Consider the following 18,994-nt stretch of genomic DNA (forward strand, 5'->3'; position numbering starts at 1 on the left):
ACAATTGCCACAGCGTGAACTCTGTCCTTTGTGAATTTAACATGGTCTGAGAATGTAGATGTGTAAATGCTGTGTCCGCAGACTAAGCAATAGTTCCTATAACCAGCAAGCAAGAGGACTAGAACCTGCATGACTGGGTATTTATGTCTCGTATGATATTCTGTGCATGTGCAATACATTTCTCTACACCTTGTTTTCCTGAATAAAAACACATTTCAATTAAAGTGATCAATCTTATTTATAGAATGAAACTGAAGTTTTTAAAGTTGTGTAGGTTAAGAGAAGAGTAGGTTATGAATATGTCTCTATTGGCACAGCAAGTTTGCTGCTGGGCTGATGGTTTGATCCCTGGATATACCGAAGCCGGGCTGTATCACAAAGGGCATTTGGTGTAAGAAAAAATGTATTTATGCCAAATCAAATATTGAGACAGTCACTCGCTGTGGAGAGACAACTTACAGGACTAAAGACAACAAAGGCAACAATGACAGCAACCTTTGGAACTTAATGCAAAGGGTGTGTACTGTGCAGGGATTCTTCGAACCATGTGTCCGGTGCAGCAACCATTTTCTCCTCTATTAGACAAGCAAAAGTGGATTTGGATGTGCACTAACTGCACTTACGCCGTGCACTTTAGACCATGCACTTAGATCATTAATAGACCCCTTCGAGTAGAACATCTGAAGTCATACACACTGTGTCGGCCTGGACCTTCCACATGGGAAAAACTCAACACTGCTCCCATGGAGTGAATCATCACACTCTTCTTTTTATTTTAACCAATGAGGGGCTACTTTGTGTATGATGCTCGTCAAAAAATGCCTCAGAGCAACATCTGACATCTATAAACTACGTTAAAGATTGTGAACAATATGGTGTTCTGATGTGGAATCACACACACATTACATCTGTACACCATTAGGAGAATGAGGCCTGTCTAATTCCACAGATACTCCCTTCCCTCCCAGCAGTGCCCAAGGTCAGGTTATAGATAAAGGGCCAAATAGCAGTGCATTGTAGTGTCTATACGCTTAGGGACTTTCATATCTAATTCATCTAATCCAGACAGAGAGGCACCAACTCCAACTCTTTTGTGTATTACACCAGTGGCTAGACTTAAGGACACAACGTGATTTAGGAAATGCATATCCAATAGGATGCGAACACCTACATGGAACATAGAGAGTGACAGCAATTCTAGCCATTCATGGATGTGCTGTTGGAATGGGTGACGCAAGTAGAGGATGATATATGGGGATGCTGTGGGAGACATCTTCAGACATTTATATTGTTCCACCTTCTGCCTCCTTGATGCATCAAGTCTACATTAAAATCTTCTGCATGAGGCATCAGCTGCTGCCTGAGTTCTCCTTTCACCAGTTTCTAGAAAGACTTCCATACCAATGTGCAAAAGAAGCATGGTGCCATAATGTTGATGTTAGAGAAGGTAAAGAAATGAAGAAATGAAGATAGAAGGTATGACGTATCGTCCTTGTCCAAGAAAATGATAGATTTACTTAAATTTCACCTCCAGAGGGGGTGGGAGTGTGTATAGGGTGGGGGTGGGGGGTGGTGGGGGGGTGAAGGTTACAGAAAGAGAAGGCTGAATCAACGTTTGGCGTTTTTCTTTCTGACCCCTCTCTCTTTTATCCACTCTCCTCCATGTCGGTGAAAGACAGTGTATTTATGAATTATTTATCCATGTTTTGAAAATATTAAACTTGTGATGTCCTTGTCCTGTGCATTATCTCCAAGGGCATCACGAGAAGCTGTAAAGGAAGGAAAAAAAGAGAGCGAGAGAGAGATTTACAAAAACGATGGAAGGCACGGCCGTAAAATAGCGTCCGACAGCATTTAAATCTTGGTACACGTGTTTGACAACAGTCATGTCTCATCTCGGGGAGAGGAAGTGTCCAATATACATCATGTGTGTTGTGTAGCAGGGTCAATGCCAAATTGTTTGCGTCCCACAAAAACCTCCTTTATTATCCAATATTAGTATTAACACATTCACAAAACTAGGTTTTTGGTTATTGTTTTAATTGAGAGACCCACAGTGGCCAAAATTCTATATTCTATGTTTAAGTACCAAAAACCACGATTGGAGCTTGAGTCTGAACAGTAAACATTTGTGCAATTGTGTCCCCACATGTAAATAACCAAATTTGATTCATCCAAGTGTGACCACGACCTTTCTCCAGTCGTAACAACCAAACCGTCGCCATAGCAGCGGAACAAGAGAAGGAGCTGTCAGATCACAAAAATGCTCATGAGAGAAACCAATCAATTTTGGCCATTATTACAGAAAATAAAAATCAAATCATCATTCCAGCTCTAATCTTAAAGGTTAGGACTCGCTGCTGTAAAGGGACAGTGCCACTTAGGCTAAGGCTAAGGCTCTTTATTTTTAATATAGACTTATTCATAAAGGACATGTGCTGTCGTTCATCAGGCACCTGCCACCTTCCAGTTCGTCTCTCCAGCCTTAGTTTTACCTATTTAACACATTAACACCCAAATAGACACCGTACATAATACAGCCAGGGAGAGATGCAAAATATATTTTTTTCTTATTTTATAAAATTAAACATGCAGTATATGCTTGTTAACAACAAATACAAAAAAACTGTAAATAATTGTTAGACAATATAAAAACAAATATTTGCAAAACCCGTACCATGGGAAAAGGAATTGTCAGTGATAATATATCTGAGCAAGCACCAAGCGAGGAGAGTGACTGTTATGGGAAAAGAAAATAGCACATCACATAAACATACTCCCTTTTATTATTATTATTTGCTCCCTAATGATAGTGCACATTATGAGACTTTTATCCTATCTTCAAGCAGCAGCTCTGCTAGTGGGGACTTTGTAGCGGTTCCTCGACGTTTCTCGCCATTTGTTTGCTAAAAGTATTTGTTTGCAAGATGAATTGCCGCGCTGGCAGGCGAGATGACAGCCTACACGAGGATGATATTGAATTGATTTCTGAAATGTTGCAGAACGGACTAGTTGATGTGTACCACGAGACATGAATAATAAAAATTCTATTAAAAAGCTCTTGAATGGCTGACACTGGAATATTATTTGTGATGATTAATTTTCTTCAGTCATTATAAAGGGGAGTTGGCATCAGATTGCCTCTGACAAAATTGCTTTTCATTCCCTGGTGAATACCCTCAGTATGCTTTTTGAGAGCACAAACCCATATTTCTCGGGGTAATATTATGTCAAGACAGTCACTGGAAAAGACGGCAGGCTCTGCTCATGTATCACCTTATTAGTGCCATAAAATCGGTGTTGTTTTACCTCGTGGGCCGGGACATTTGAACATATCGGATACATTTCATACGGAGGAATGTGAGAGACTTTTACTATTTCTAAAAAAAAAAAAGTGATTGGCATTACAATAATGAGATCATAAATACACTGGCAGTGGTGTTTTTCTCCGTGTTATTAATTAGATTAAGTGCATTTCATAGGTGTGCAGGCTGACGTTTTTTTTTTTGCTTTAAAGCTGTCGAGAGTTCTGAGGCAAATTATTCTGCACTGCAGCTGTTGTTGTCTAACTCTAATTAATTTGCCGTGTATGAATGAATTCTTTACACTTTTGTAAGCGCAGCAATTTGCATTTCTAATTATTTTTATTTTCAGCATAACAGCCCGAAATTGACTTCTGCAGCTCAGTGTCTGCTGCTGCTGCTGCTGCTGAGGAAATAAAATAAACAAAACGAAAGTCAGCAGGTGCATTTAAAAGCCAATTCTGAGGTGTTTTAATTACTGTGGAAAATCCTTTCTTTCACTGTTTCTCTCCTTTTACTGAAGCCGGTTTGCCATGAAAATGTTGAATAGCAGCACAAGTGTCTCATCAACCTTCTGCTTTATTTATGTTTCACGTAAATGTGGCACTATTTTGAAAAGCAGGTACATGTTGACATGTCGTGTTCATGTGCTTCCTCCCACGATCCACAGATATTCAAATTGTTCACTCGATGTTCAGACATATAAATGCACGAGTCTGTGACCTGATTCAGTTTTTTCCTTTTTTTTTTTTTGGTGTACATTAGGAACAAATGTTCCGCAAACCTGAAGTTGTTGCAAAAATGAGTAGAGTCAAAGGGTGAATCCCTGTTTAAATGTCTTTCTATTCTCCGCCTTTCCAGAGCTACTCCAGTCAGGGCAGAGGCAGCGGCGGAGGACCAGGCGACGAAGACTACGAGATTCCTCCCATCACACCCCCGAACCACGCAGACCCTTCTCTGCTGCACCTCATGGAGCACGATTCGGGTTACCCCTTCCACTCCCTGCCTCACAACGGCCTGCTCAACACCTACTCCTACCCTGAGCTGCCCGCCCTCATGATGTCCAACATGCTGGGTCAGGACACCCACCTCCTCTCAGGGCCTATGCACTCAGTGAGTACACCGTTTCTTGTCCGTCCCCCGATTTGCCGCTGCCCTTTCTGATCATGCAAGTCAAGCGCTGTGGTAGGCAATTAGTGTTCGCGGTCAGAGGGCTTTGGAAGGGAGCTAGCAAGTCAGCGCGGAGCACATTTCCTCTGTTCGTGTCATGGGAAGGATCATTCTTTCCGAAATGTTTCCACAAAATGATTAATCTCAGGATGCTTGCATTAGAGACTGATATAAATGCATGTATGCGGCAATGACACAAGTCTTCTAGATGAAACATTTATAAACACAGAGAGCTGCCGCCTCGTTATCACCCCAGACCTTCGCAGCAGAGCTCCTTTAATATCTGCTCGGCTGCACCACTCAAAGATTTCATTGCCTCAAAGTGAGCCAAGAAAGACGAGCAAGAAACTTAGTGCTGCACATTTTCCTTCGTTAGGATCGGCAAAGCAAAAAAGGAAACGGGGACGGGATGGGGGGGGTTCGAATAGAAAATCTGGACGGGGAGAGGGGATATCCCTTGTCAGCTACTTTTTCTTTTCAGAAGGATTCTGAGAACCCCCCCGCTCCCACCCCCCCCCTCCAGTGAAGGGACTTTTTTGTGTTAAACATGCTTCAAGACTGAACATGTAAACACCCCTGGCGAACACATTCAAATGCTTTAATCATTGGATCGAACCAGATGAATTATAGATGGGCTGTATGGTGAATTATTCAACGTTATATACTTTCATCTGACATAAATATTACTTCTTTTTTCTCTCTCTCTGCCCTCCATCATGAATATTTATGCTTTAATGTGAGCATCCGTGGCATTTATCCTCCGTTAATCAGGTCTTATGTGATTTTCAGAATCAAACTGCATAAGTTGCAGGCTCCATTTTTTTTTTTTTTCCGTGGGTGGTAGCTAAGGCCTCCATTAAAGCCAGTCTTCAGGATTAGGTCACAATCCACTGGCTATTGTGCTGAATATGCCTGGTGCAGGAGAAACATGGTGTTGACGGGAACATTTACAGTTGATCTGCTTTTCAGTGCTGATCGCTGCTTCGACAAAACCCATATATTCATTCGGATGAGTTGATTTCCGTCGCTGGCAACATATAAACCGTCTCTGGGTATATACGCTTGCAGTATGTATACGTTTATACACATGTTTAGGACTGTACGTAACAAGGCAGCCTTTTTTGGCCAATAACATTTCAGCAGGAAACCCAGAGGGAGTCGCTGCGTCTTAAACAGCTTTTGTTTCACCTTTGCAATTATTTATTTTCAAATAGCCCTTCAGGGTAATGTTCCATTTTCTTATTTCACACCCCCTTTTCTCATAAATGAACCGTCATCGCAATAAATCACCGTAAAAACAGAGACTTGCACACACTGTGAAAGGTCCGGAGATTTATGTAACACATTCATGTTTCCCACTTTCACATTTTAGTACTACTCTAGCAGAGCTCGGCTAATAATAGCTGCTATTAATATTTCCTGTTGCCTAGCAACCGCAGCAAGTAATAGCTTACTCTGGAAAAATAGATGACCGATAAGGAAGAAGGAGTGGGGTGGGGGGTGGATGGTGGGGCTGGTGTGTGGGGATTCAATTCATTTATTATCTCCTGGGACAAGAGGAGCTTATTTCTGAGGCTGAGGAATAGGAAAGTAGGCTGTATATTGAGAAATATTCCAAAGCAATTGAAGATGACGTTATTTTCAGTTTGGTTCCATTAGCGACGTTGCATTTGATGTTTCCCCAACAAAGTCAATTAACCTTAATTTCCTACTGATAAAAGTATGATAAGGAAGATTGAATTTATGTCTGTGAACCCTTAAAGAATAGTACGGGTGGAAACAGGCTCCCGGTGTAACTGGGGGTTGGAATCGAAGAGACGTGGCTTTTGCATTTGTTGTATTGTATTGACAGAAGCCTGACAGTAAAGCCCAGAAAATTGGAGGAGATGGCTGGAAAACCAAAACGCTAATCATTCAACGGTCTTCCTTCACCGTCGCTGAAGAAGCAAATAGAAACTCGACAGTGTTACCTTAAGGATACACTTCCCTTGAATAAAAGCTACCCTTCAGTGCACATATAAACCTCCTACAAGTACAAGCTCAGCTGGAGCAACAGATATGCGTCATCTCCAGGGATGTTGTTGCTGGTTTTTGTACAACATTTAGCCTAAGGCTAAAGCTCTGTAAACTTCTCCCTGCTTTGGGATTCTCTTTTTCAGCGCACATCGATCCTACAGCACACACAGTTAAATCATTACACGATTTGGAGCCGTGGATTGACCATCATCACCATGCTGCACAGGCGCATGGTTTTGAATCGGTTCATCCTTGTGGCGTATATATCTATACATTTAGAGTTGGCTATATACTAATGTTGAGATTTCTGACCTGTAGAATGGCTTATATTTCTGCAGGAGCCCCGTATCTCCTGCTAAATTCATTCTGTCGGACAATTTTCTCTATTCCATCTAATCATGACTCCACAGGCGGCAGAAAAATATTAGCTGGTAAATCAAAAGGATGTGAAGCAGGTGTTTCAAATTTCAGAGCTCGAACATTTGACGTGCGTTGAAGTTTAGTTTTTCTTTCCCCATTATTTTCAAATCCAGCCCTTTGTTCAGGTTCAGGAGTTGATCATTTGTGCTGCACTTGCACGTCGTCCGTAATAGCCTAAACTACCAGTTCTGAACCATTTCTCACACTTGAAATTGTACCACAACAAGCAGAGGAGCAGCATCAGCCCTTAATGACAGAGATGTCAATCAGAGAAGCTCTTACATTCTCTTAACTCCTCCCTGCGATGCCGACCTGCTCCGTCAGCTCCTTTGAATCGAGGCAGAAAGAGCCAGGTCTTGGATGACTGGATACTGTGAATTGCAACATGCTGTCATATGAATGCTCACCACTCGGGGAGAATCCCTGTCTCAACCTTAGCTGTCAGCGTTTCTGCCACCCAGGCACTCGGGGAAGGAGATGGCACCCGGGGGTCTCATGTTCAACAAGACCCCTGATCGCTTAGGTCTGGCTGAGGCTGCAGCCGAGGGACATGCCAGCTAGAATGATCTCTTTAGAAAAAGTGGAGGAGGGACACTCGCCAGCAGACGGTAATGAGGGGTCGTGGGGGATTTTGCAGAACGGCCCCAACATGGAGCCTTGAGGGGCGCCAGCACGTTTAAATATTGAAACAGAGCACTAGCCCCTGTCTCATTACTGGTGCAATGAGGTCGGTTAGGGAAGAGGAGAAACTGTGCCATCGAAAAAAGCAGCTGCCAGATAAACGGGTTCGTGGCACACATGCAGTCAGATTACTCTTGATGGGAATTTTGTTTGGTTTTGTTAAACATGTGGTGGTAGATTAATATTTTGGCAAGATGTAGGATGTGTGAATAACAAGCTGTAAATTAATTGCTCACATAGCATATAATGGCGTAATATAGCAAATTTGAAAGTGCTTTTGTGTCTGTGATCGCCTGGTGGAGATAGAGACAGTACACGCTCTCTTTATTGCTCTGGTTTGGTCTCAGCCATATCCTGTCTCTTTGGCTGCTACTCTTTTTTTTTTGTCTTTTTTTTTTTTATCAGATTGTTTGCTTAAATCGGCTGCAGTTGAAATACGGAGCAGAAAGAGCCTGAAAGCAGAGCTCGATGATCGTTTTATGTAAACAATCGCTTTCGCATTATACACATAATTGTTATACATATAATTAGATTTATAGGTCAAATAAAAAATATTGGCGATCGTGCTGCTTTGACTTTATAAAAAATCAAAGAAATACTGAGCGTGTCTGTGCAGTCGTGCATCAGTGCAGTGTGTTTGCACTGTGCAGCATGTTAAGCTATCGCTGTGTTTACTGCGTACATGTGTGTGCCTTTATTTCCAGGATCAGTCTTTGTCTGAGCCACTGATTGCCACAAGGTCATGTGAGCTTGACTTCATTTGACTTCATTTAATCTGTGAAAGGAAATTTAGTTTGCATCACTTGGCATTTAGGACATAGACAGTGAAGGGGAAAGGCCATAACTATTTTAAAGCTGCGGCATAAAAACTGTATTGACAGCTGGGGTTATTGACAGAACAGGGGTTGTTGGATGGAGGCCCAATCAAGACATTCAAAAGGTCAGAGTACAACTACCAACGCAAATCTTTGTTGTGAAACATGTGTAGAAAAAAATGGGAAATGTATCCACAATTGTAAATGCAGAAGCAGAAAGGTGACTATAAAGAAGGTTATACACAGTTCAGGCAGTGAAATCTACTCAGTAACCTGAGCTGTACATCACTGCCGAACTTGAAGAATCAGCTTTTCCATTCTCCAGGTTCCATCCACTGCCTGCTATCTAATGAGAACTGCCTTGGAATAAACTTTATCAAACAAAAAGTCACCTGAATTTACAGTTTGATCCGACTCCACATGCTCAATGCAGCTGGATTACTCATGTTCTTTTTTTTTTAAATTGAAACAGCAATCCTTTTTTTTTCTTCTGGTGAAGGTTTAAGACATATCTCATATGACCTGCTTGCTCTGCTGCCTTTCACAGGGATAGATATGACATCTTGGTGACATTCCCAGATAAATCACTTTTTTGTAACAGTAGAAATGTTTTCTGTTGTGGCTTTTCATTTCACAAAAAGACAGATGCCCCTCAGTGCCACGCTGCACAAGAGAGGCGAACAATGTGTCTTGTAGTTGTCAAGAGAAATGACAGCAGGATAATTGGAAGGGCACTCCCGTTTCATTTAAACTGAAACAAATGGGCTTCCAAAGAGAACTGTGCTTTAAAAAAAAAAAAATAAGCTAAGCTTTGCTTTGTGCAGCTTATTATACAGGGTTCGCAGAGAAGTAATGAAGAGCAGTATTAACGGATTGAGCATTAAAAACAAATGCACATTCATTGCAGTTCATGAATATTCATGGTACTAATTCAAATAACCTTAGGCGACTGTTACGACTAATGAATATTTAAAACAGCTTGGTCACAGAGATTTGAACACTGCATTACAGCTGACGTTCTGAGATCATCATGTACAAGGGTAAACAATTAGGAATGGCAAAAACAGATTTCTGTGGTGATCAAAATACATCTGGAAAACAATATCTCATGTTGTCATATTAGTTCCGGGCCATTGGCGCTTCAGAGGGGAACGTGATGACATGCAAGAGGACAGCGGGTTGAAGAGTTGGCAATAATCATAACACTCCTGAAACAATTAGTTGTTTAATACGTTTGTCCATTAATTGAATAGTGTTCTGCAACAATTTGGAAATAACCCATTTATGATGCAGAAATACAAAAACATTTAATATGACTGTAAACTTCAGGGTATTCAAGCGTTCAATGTTTAAAACAAGAGGAGAAGGTGTAACTTTAAGAAATAGGGATGAGAAACTATATTTTCTGACATGTTTTCATTCGTATAAAAAAAACAACAACCTTCCAATAAATTCAGTAATAAAACTAGTAATTTATTTACTTGTTGCGACCTCAACCCGTTTGAGCTGCACTGCTGTGGGGAGACGGCTGTGGGATTTATCCTCAGAGGGACCTGAGGGGTGACTAAACATGTTTACATTTTGCCACGCTGGTTTTGAAAACCCCTGGCACCGTCGCACGCTGCAAGCAGGAGAATCCCGTGCTGGCCACTTAAAAGGGGGCCTCGGCTGCCTCCTTTGAGGGATCAGCGTGGTGACTCGTCCTCCTCGCCGCCACCGCAACGCTAATTAGGCCCACCACAAAGCCAGCCTGTGGGGATAATGTCCCATTATTAGAGTCATTTGTTTCAATTAACCGCTCTGTGATTCTACAATAGCACTGTGCAGCCCAGCGCAAAGAAGCCATTACTCTCGCCCAAGGAACCGCTGAGGTTTGGGACGAGAGTGTTTGTAAGGAGGTGACGGATACCGGCTCCTGCCAGCGGTGGTGCTGCCAGGCTGCACGTTCTGCCTCGTCACCGCAGAGCTGTTTCAGCCGAGGGAGGGAAAGTCCTTATTCATATCTTCGCCGTAGATTAAATTTGTTGTGTGTTTTTTTTGGTTTCCATGCATTTCAATTAAAACTGAAGGTTAGCACAGGGGATTGCAGACTTGAGTGTGGACCACTGAGAAGAAAAAGGGCTGTTCTTTTCCCATTTTACATGCTGAGAGCATTGAGGTTGACCGAATTACTACTGTGCTGTGTACTTATGCTGCTCTTGTCATTTTTAGACTGCAATCAGGTCGCTTTCCGAGCTCCGTGCACCAGGCCTTCGCTTTTTTTCCTCTTCTCTGCAGCTCTTCAGTGCCTCAGTGGCTTAAGAAAGCATATTGCATATACACCCTGCTCCTCCCTTATGTGGGAAATATAATGAAATGACAATTAGTTCAGTGCCTTTTTCCGGCCACCAACATGGGACCCTTGACAATAACAGTTTGTCCTGTTTGTGTACTTGCACACTACCTGCTGTTGGTCACAGCTGGAGGCTGAAAGAACCTGCTGGTTGCAGGTTGCATAAGGCATGAGAGATTATGACTGTGATTCGGTGCGTGATGTAAGAGAAATAACGTCGAGAGGGAACGTTTGCATCGATGTATTTCATGTGCTTTCCTGAGCCATTCTTCAATTATGTCCATAAAAATTAAGTTATGTCTTTATACATCAGCTACAAGCTTCACTAAAAGCCATGTCCATGTTTTTGGACACTTAACAGCACTAATACAAAGACGCTTATGAACTCCAAACGCTCCCGAATACAGTATTTCAGAACACTTTTCGTTCCTTTCAACACCAGATAATGGAAACTTCGATTGATACCAAGAGGTTGCTGCCCTGTGATGCCTCTGTTGCCAGGCTCTCTCATTGGCTTTCTCCCCCCGCTGTGCAGATGTTTACAAAGAGACATCACCAGCTCGCATTAAAGCGTTCAAGTTGTCCCCTTGGGCTGTTGCTATGGAAATAACCCTGCTATGATCGCTCATTCATGTTTGATTAATTGTTTTTTTCCCTCTCTGTGCTGTTGCCTCTACAAAGACCTCATCATGGGAGCATTTCATCTTGAAAACAAACAATAGAAAGAGATGAATATGTCAAAAGGTTTGATTTTGACATTGACTTTCTGCTTTGTGGGCATTTTGTGGATGATCTGTGGTGGTAAAAGCCTTTAAAATAATATTTATACTTGTTTAAATGTTGATAAAGCTTTGCTTGTGAGGCGGTGCAATCATAAAAACTATTTTATTCGTAGGTTTCCCACACTTACCTGGACAGAAGATAAGCATTTTGCCTTTTTTCCCCCCTTTTCTAAAATTGCACCGTGTAGTGCTGAGCTACAGCAACCCACTGGGGCCAATTAGGATGCCAGCAGCGCCAGGAAGTGCAGAGCAGATGCTTTTGCCACTATTTATTAAAATCCAATCTACAGGGGCCCCTCCAACCGCTCGTTAAACTACAGTTAATCTAATTAGCTCTCACTCGCCACTGTTTTCACCACATTACCAAATACAAGGGCCTCGACTCTGCAATTTAGACTGATTAAGTAGGTCCAGCGCTGTTAGGCGAAGCTTGTAGGGAGGAGCTCCTCAGAGCTGTCACTCATCTCCCAGAGTCAGATAAATCATGCAGCTTAGTTCAACTACAGCTGTGGGCTGGAGTCGGAATTAAAACATCAGCGATGGGAATATTGCTCGAAAGTCAAATCCACAACCCTGCATGTCTGGAAAACACTAACAGAACACTCCACACCCCTAAAGACCTTGTATATTTGTAATGGCAACGTCCCAAAACTGGACACAAATTCCATAATGGGCTCTTTATGGATCGGGTCTATACGATTCCCGCTGACGGGCTTTCATGTCTTTCAGATCGCGACCATGAATCGGCACTTCCGGTTCATTTCTCTTTGGGCTGGGCTGTATTTTTATTTGATGAGCGCTGCTCTCTGGACGAGTGCCTGGTTCCACTCAGAGATCTGTGCGGCGGCTTTGACATGCAGTCTCGCTCATTGCTTACAGATGGGCAGTCTGACATGGAACCATAATAGCTTCCAGATGAGGAGGGCACAGTATATATTTGAACCCGTCAAGGCTTTCACTGCAAACTAAATGATGGGAATATACAGTACCAAGACGAGACGAACACAGGGTTGATTGTGAAATAATTGACAGGTTGTAGTTGACTATCTCCAAATGTATAATATTCAAACGGAGTCTAAGAAACTATTTTAACAAACATCGTGCTTTGGATTCCATTTATGGCAGCAACAAGCAGACGTACTGTAGCAGAGGTTGAAACATGTAGATCTCAAACAGCTTTGTTTACATTCTCGTCTTGCCTGCCAACAATTTTGTAAGGCAGCAATCCTGACAGCATTACGTACAGGTGCACTTTGAAACGCTAGCGGAAACCGATATCTAAATAATGACTAAATGCATGTTGTAAAAAAAAACTAAATGTGAGCCCACATAATCCCCTACCCCAATTATATATCTTAACAAATCCTGCTTCCTTTTTCTCAAGAACCTTCTCCAGCTTCGATTCTCCTCTGCTCCAAAGTCATCTGATCATACTCTCAAGCAAAACAGACTGACATCACGTCATATGTGGAAAAACTGGATTGTGCTAATAGCATTTTCTGTACAGCATGAATTTTTACAAGTTGTAGAAAACAAATAGATTAAGTTCACAAATTATACATATATACATATATAATTTTTTTTTTTTTTAAAACTACTTGACTTTCTAGCCACTCATGGAAGACTGTGTGCCTTCGTGTTCTGATATTTTTGTCGCACTGACACAACCTTCAGGAACCCACTTTTTTCCTTAAGGCTGCGAATTACAGCTAGTGGTGAAAATTGCAGAAAAATTATATATGGCATCTTGAAATTACATTATTCTCACTGCTGCTAGTCCAACCATGGCCATTTATCTATTTATAAACCCACAAAGGCTTACAGTCTCTAACAGCTGCACTAAGCTCTGCTTCTTTCCAGCATGCTGGTGTGGAGAGGGTTGTGCTGTTGGAGAGATCCGTACCACTGCCACCACATATGCATTTTTTAAAGATATATATTTATCTCTATATTAGTGGACTAACTATAGCAATATATAGTTATATGGAATCGTTTCAACAGTCGATCTTTTCATAAGGGTTATTTTCTAAAGTTGATGAATGAGATCCATTAGATTTGTTTAAAGCTGCTATAATCCACATTTGTATAATAATGGTTCACATGATTACTTGTTTGTGAAACTTCTAGAGACAAAGTCACTGAGTAATTATTAACGTCCTCCAACCACTATAATGTTTTTTTCTGCTCCCCAACCTTATACTGCTCAGTAACGTCACTTTCAACCACAGCAAGCAGCATAAAAGGTCATAAAAAGCCACCGTACACATCCGGCTCGGCACCAAACAGCAGACAGACGCAAGCTACCTGCTGTTCAGGTGGAAACAAACCTGACACCAGATAAAACATGACGTGCTTGATTTTATTAAGGTGATGATATGTCAGTCCTAATGTTAGATAATGTAGCAAATTCTGGAACGATGTTGTTGCATAACTGACACGTGGTTGTCTTGACTTTTCAACTCCTCACTACTTATGTGTCACAATGAAAGTAAAAGAAAAATTCCTGGATCTTGCCCTGATCTGGGTCCACACTAAAACGTTATGTGTTCTTCCCCAGACCAAATCTCATCCTTCCACCAAGTTTCATTGTAATCCCTCCTTTATTTGTTGTTTCTAACTAACATCTTGCTAACTAACAGACAATCAAACAAACACCGATGTAAACACAACTTCCTTGGGCGGAGCTACGAAATTGAATAGATTCGGCAATTTCCACGTATGACAGCAGGGGTCGCTGTTCAGCAAAAGCTTTGTGCAAAATCAGTCCCTTGTAAAACACTCGGCTGTTGACTGACAGATCACTGACAGGTGAAGAGTCGGACTACCTGTTATTTTTGCATCTGTAAAATGCGATGAATCATATTGTGGGACTGCTTGCTGAAAGTGGTGTGCAGGGCATGGACGCTTCTATTATCTTTTTCCATTGTGGGAATTTTTGAGGGCAAATATACATAAATTTCACACTCTGCGAAGTGATTTCAGACTCAGCCAGAAGAATTATTTCCAGCATGTGTCACCAGCTTTCTCCATGCCTCTTTAAAAGCCTATTTTAAAAAAGGAGAAAGTTTGTTCCCCAGACACTTTTTTAACAGTACAGTAGCTCGAAAAATAACAATAATAAATGTGCTCTCATTATACAAAAAAAAATCTCCCATTTAAATCTGCTTTCATTCGATTATTTCAGCGCCAGTCTTTTTGATTGATGTTGTTGAGCTGCTGCTTTAAAGCGCCTCCTCTGTATCACAGTCAGCTGCTGGGTAGTGCTTGTACTTTATCTCATTCTTCAGGCCCTTACACGTTCAGACAATATTTCTCAGAAGAAGAAAAAAAAAAAATTGCATGTGAAAATGGATTTGCCTTGTATTCTCCGCTGATGCTTACACACTGACGCAAACTGTACAACCCGCTGAAAGCCGGTGGCGTGTGTGTGTGTTTTCCCCATTTTACAGCTGTTTGGCGTTTGACTTGAAATCCGAGGAACGATGTACGCGTAATATAGACTTTGGAGGTGGGTGTCGCGCAGATTCGATGGAGGGGCGCGCTCGGTGCATCTGCATCCTGCTCTGGTGTAATGACCATCACTGTGAAAGAGAGAAGCGTTCATCTCGGAGTTCGGGAGTCCTGTTTGTTTTTTATGGCCTTTTGAAATCGATGCACCATGATGCACTCTCCACTTTCATGCTGTATGATGATGATGATGATGATGATGAGGCCCATATTCAGGAGGCTGTGATTGGACAAACACTTCTACACGGTGCCATACCATTACCTGGTTTTACTATCTAATTTTCGTGTCTCCTAAACTCTGTCGGCCTCGGCGTCTTCGCCCGTCCTTCTTCTTTTTGTTATCGAGCCTCTTCTCTCTACATCACTCCACCGCCCCTTCGTCTTTTATCTGCTCTCTTTACATCAACTCACTCCCTCTCTCTCTCTGTCTCTCTCTCATTCTCTCATATCTCCGCTCTTCTCTCACTCTCTCTCACTCAACCCCCCACCCCTCCACCCCCATCCCCAGTCTATTTCTCCCTTTCTCTGCTGTTTTGATAGTGACGCAGTTATCAGACTGTCAATTCTAATCTTGTCTTGCCAGTGCAGTGCTGTCCATTCAGAATTACAGCTACCCCCCTCCTCCCTCTCTCCCTTCATCCACCGCCCCTTCTTCTCTCTATCTTCCTCCCTCTCTCTCTCTTCCTCTCTCTCTCTCTCTCTCTGTCTGACAACAGAAATGCTGATGAGATGAGCAAGCTATGGCTGACGCTATAGTTTAGTCTTCTGCAGGTAAACTAGAAAACTGTGGACAAACCAAACAGACTCTGCTGCTCTGCACAGGACATGTTGGTCCTAGCTATCGACAGCTATATGCTGTTTTTTTAGAAATACGTATATTTTAAACTGTCCTCTTGTGAAAACAAAAAATACTGTTGTCCAGTGAAAAAATAAACATATTTCAAATCCACTGTGTATTTAATCTGGTTATCGATTAAATCATTTTTTTGTAACAGACCAAAAATCATTGGTTTCACTGAAAACTAGTGAAATAGAGACTTAGGTCTTGCACAGCCATTTCTGGGTTTTTTTTGTAATTTAAACTTTTTTTTGTAAATGACAAAATATTATGGTGATGTTTTGGTATCAGCACCGAAATAGTAATAATAATATTGTTTAGGGGGGGGACAGCTGCAGCCTCCCAAATCCAGGACAAGAGATAGATGTCTATAACACGAATGGCAAACATCCGAATCCACTGTCAGAGCATCGTGATCAAAGAGCTACTTTACAGAACTCACCCTTTTGCATTGACAGTCACTCCGGGAGAAATCCCTCCGAGAAGAGGAGCAGATACCAATCTCTCCACTGACACTATCAGAAAATAGGCCAGAATGCAGCTCAGCCACAAGACGTCGCACTATGAATAAGGGATGTGAGTTTTTTTCTCAACTGACAACAACAGCTGTCATAATCATTACTGTTCTCTTCACCTGCACGAGTGAACCGGGAGGAATGAGCTTGATGATATAGAGTGGAGACGAGGTGTGTTTGTTTAGCCACCGACAATAATTTGTAAAGCCAGAAAGTAAAAGCACTGTGATGAAAATGATGTCGATGAAAGGAAAAGGGAGAGAGACAAAAGCAACTACCTTTTTCCAATATTGGAGTAATTTCATAGAAACAGCCAACAGCTGATATTCCGTGTTAAAATCCCCCTTCTGCAAACACACAAAAGATAAATCTAGAAAATGTAACGATGCCTAAATAAAATATACTGTAGATAAGATTTCTTAAAACCAGGCACCTCTAAAGCTTTTAGCTTTAAAACCTTGATATAAGCAGTGAAGCTTCAGAGATGAAATCTAAGATGAAGGGTCTTTGAGTAATGTGAGAATTATTGCACTTGCTTTCTATAGATATATAGTTTTTGAAGTGAAGACTAGATTTATTTTGTTCTACTTCTTGAAATAAACAAAAAACGATGCATTTTTCTCTCGCTAGACGTTTGGGATGATACGAGTGTGACAGGTGGGCAGTTCATGTTCTACTCCAAAAATAGATCATTGATCTTACAAAGTGAAAGCAAAGCAACCAGCTACATTGAGCCAGTAAAAATGTTTTAATCACAAATGATTCTTGCATTTTATTAGTTCAAGAAAAAAGACAAAATCCTCCTAAATTACCACAAAGTCAGTAAAATATCAACTGTGCAGTGTCAAAGAGAAGTACTACACTACCCACAATCCTCAGTTTGAGTAAGAACATCTCTGATTGGTGGAGCTTGCTGTTACCCTGACAACCGTGACAATCAATCAATCAATCAAATCAGTCTTGTTTTATTTGTATAGCCCATATTCACAAATCGCAATTTGTCTCATTGGGCTTAACAAGGTGTGACATCCTCTGCCCTTCACCCTCAACAAGAGTAAGGGAAATCTTCAGGGAGAAAAACCGTAGAAACCTCAGAGAGAGCCACATGTGAGGGATCCCTCTCCCAGGACGGACACAAGTGCAATAGATGTAACTGAGAACATCAACAAAATAACAGTATTTACAACATTGATTAGAAGAAACAGTTTGTAACATAATGGAAGGTGAATGAATTGAGGAGTTATTGTCAGTAATGGTAGAGTATGGGATTAGGCATATTGTATAGCAAGCAGTATTGGTGAAAATAGTATAGTCCATGATCAGCTGCCACCAGGATCAGGATCCAACATCACAATCAGATGTTCCTGTTGCTCTAATCGGTAATGAACAGATCGTTCAGTGTTATAACACTAGGTTACTATACTGTACACTAAATGAAACACTTTATGTACAAATTGCAAAATAATGCAACAACAATTATAATGTTTTTTCAATTTTCTGAAATGTGTTACTATCCAAATCAAATGTTTTATGGGAAATGTTGGCAGTGAATATCTAAAATAGTTTGAGATAAAACAGACTGACAGACAATGAGAACAAAATAAAGGAGAATTAAACCAAAAATATAAATATTACTTTACTGTGTAGTGAGCAGAGTTCTGTTTTATTGTGCTCCCTTTTGAGATTTGTCGAGCCATCTGTATTATTTTCCATCTTTCAGTTTCATTGATATTTTATCTTCCTCTGACAGCCTCCCACTCTATAAGTTCACAAACATGACTCTCATACAATAAGAAGGGAAATAAAGAAAGAAATGAAAAATGTGCCCCTTGTTCTCCTGGTTGATGGCGTTGCTGCTGTGAGCTGCTGTGTGTCATTACTCTTCCCCCCTCTGTCCCGTGTACCAATACATGTGAATTTTCCAGGAGATTATTTAGCCTTCTTTCCTTTTTTTTTCTTATTTTGTCATTCCATTAGCTCTACCTTCAGTTTATTCTATTTTCACTTCAAAGGCTTGGGTGGAACAGATGTCGTTTCAAATGTCTGTCTTCTGCCTCATTGCCTAAAAGTGAGGGATGATTATTTTTTAATGAAAGCAGGCGCACTCACGCACACGCACACCCACAGCCACACACACACAAATAATGAATATTACCTGTAAGCTGTGAAATAGACAAGCAATACTTTCACATCAGCCTGAATGGGAACATCCATTCATTCTCGCACAGCACAAAAGCCATTTTGAAGTTTTTCTTGAGCTGCCAAATGTGCTCCTGGACCTTGAATTTTGATTAGTTAATTTCATGCTGTGTGGAATGCAGTGTGTTGTTTGGCAAATGCTTTGCTGAAACAATGCAATTTTCAAAGGCAGTCATTTCCTGTTTTTCCAATTGACAGTTAAAGGGGGGAAACATGGCTGTTGCTTAATCCCGTGATAAGTATGTGGTAGATGGATGTGAACGTCTTTAAATGTCCTCGAGTTGCTTTTTGATACTCGCACAGGGACAAATCTTTCTCATGGTTTGTTCTCCCCCCTGTCGAGCTCCAACACTGAAACCCAGGATCAGTGGATTATGAAAGAGAACATTCAAAGCTGTTTAAAATTTCTAAAATGCA

At 41.3% G+C, this 18,994-nt stretch overlaps 1 protein-coding gene across 3 annotated transcripts in view; it reads left to right on the plus strand.

Moving 5' to 3' along the window:
- The window catches only part of LOC118111423 (thymocyte selection-associated high mobility group box protein TOX), a 78,167-nt gene that overhangs the window by 49,530 nt on the left and 9,643 nt on the right, over positions 1–18,994 (plus strand). For all 3 annotated transcript variants that reach the window (XM_035160001.2, XM_035160000.2, XM_035160002.2), the window contains one exon: positions 4,164–4,415. In XM_035160001.2, coding sequence (XP_035015892.1) covers positions 4,164–4,415 — 252 coding nt within the window. The remainder of the gene's footprint in view (positions 1–4,163; positions 4,416–18,994) is intronic.

This window comes from Hippoglossus stenolepis, chromosome 6, assembly GCF_022539355.2.
Source record: "Hippoglossus stenolepis isolate QCI-W04-F060 chromosome 6, HSTE1.2, whole genome shotgun sequence".
Classification (NCBI taxonomy): domain Eukaryota; kingdom Metazoa; phylum Chordata; class Actinopteri; order Pleuronectiformes; family Pleuronectidae; genus Hippoglossus; species Hippoglossus stenolepis.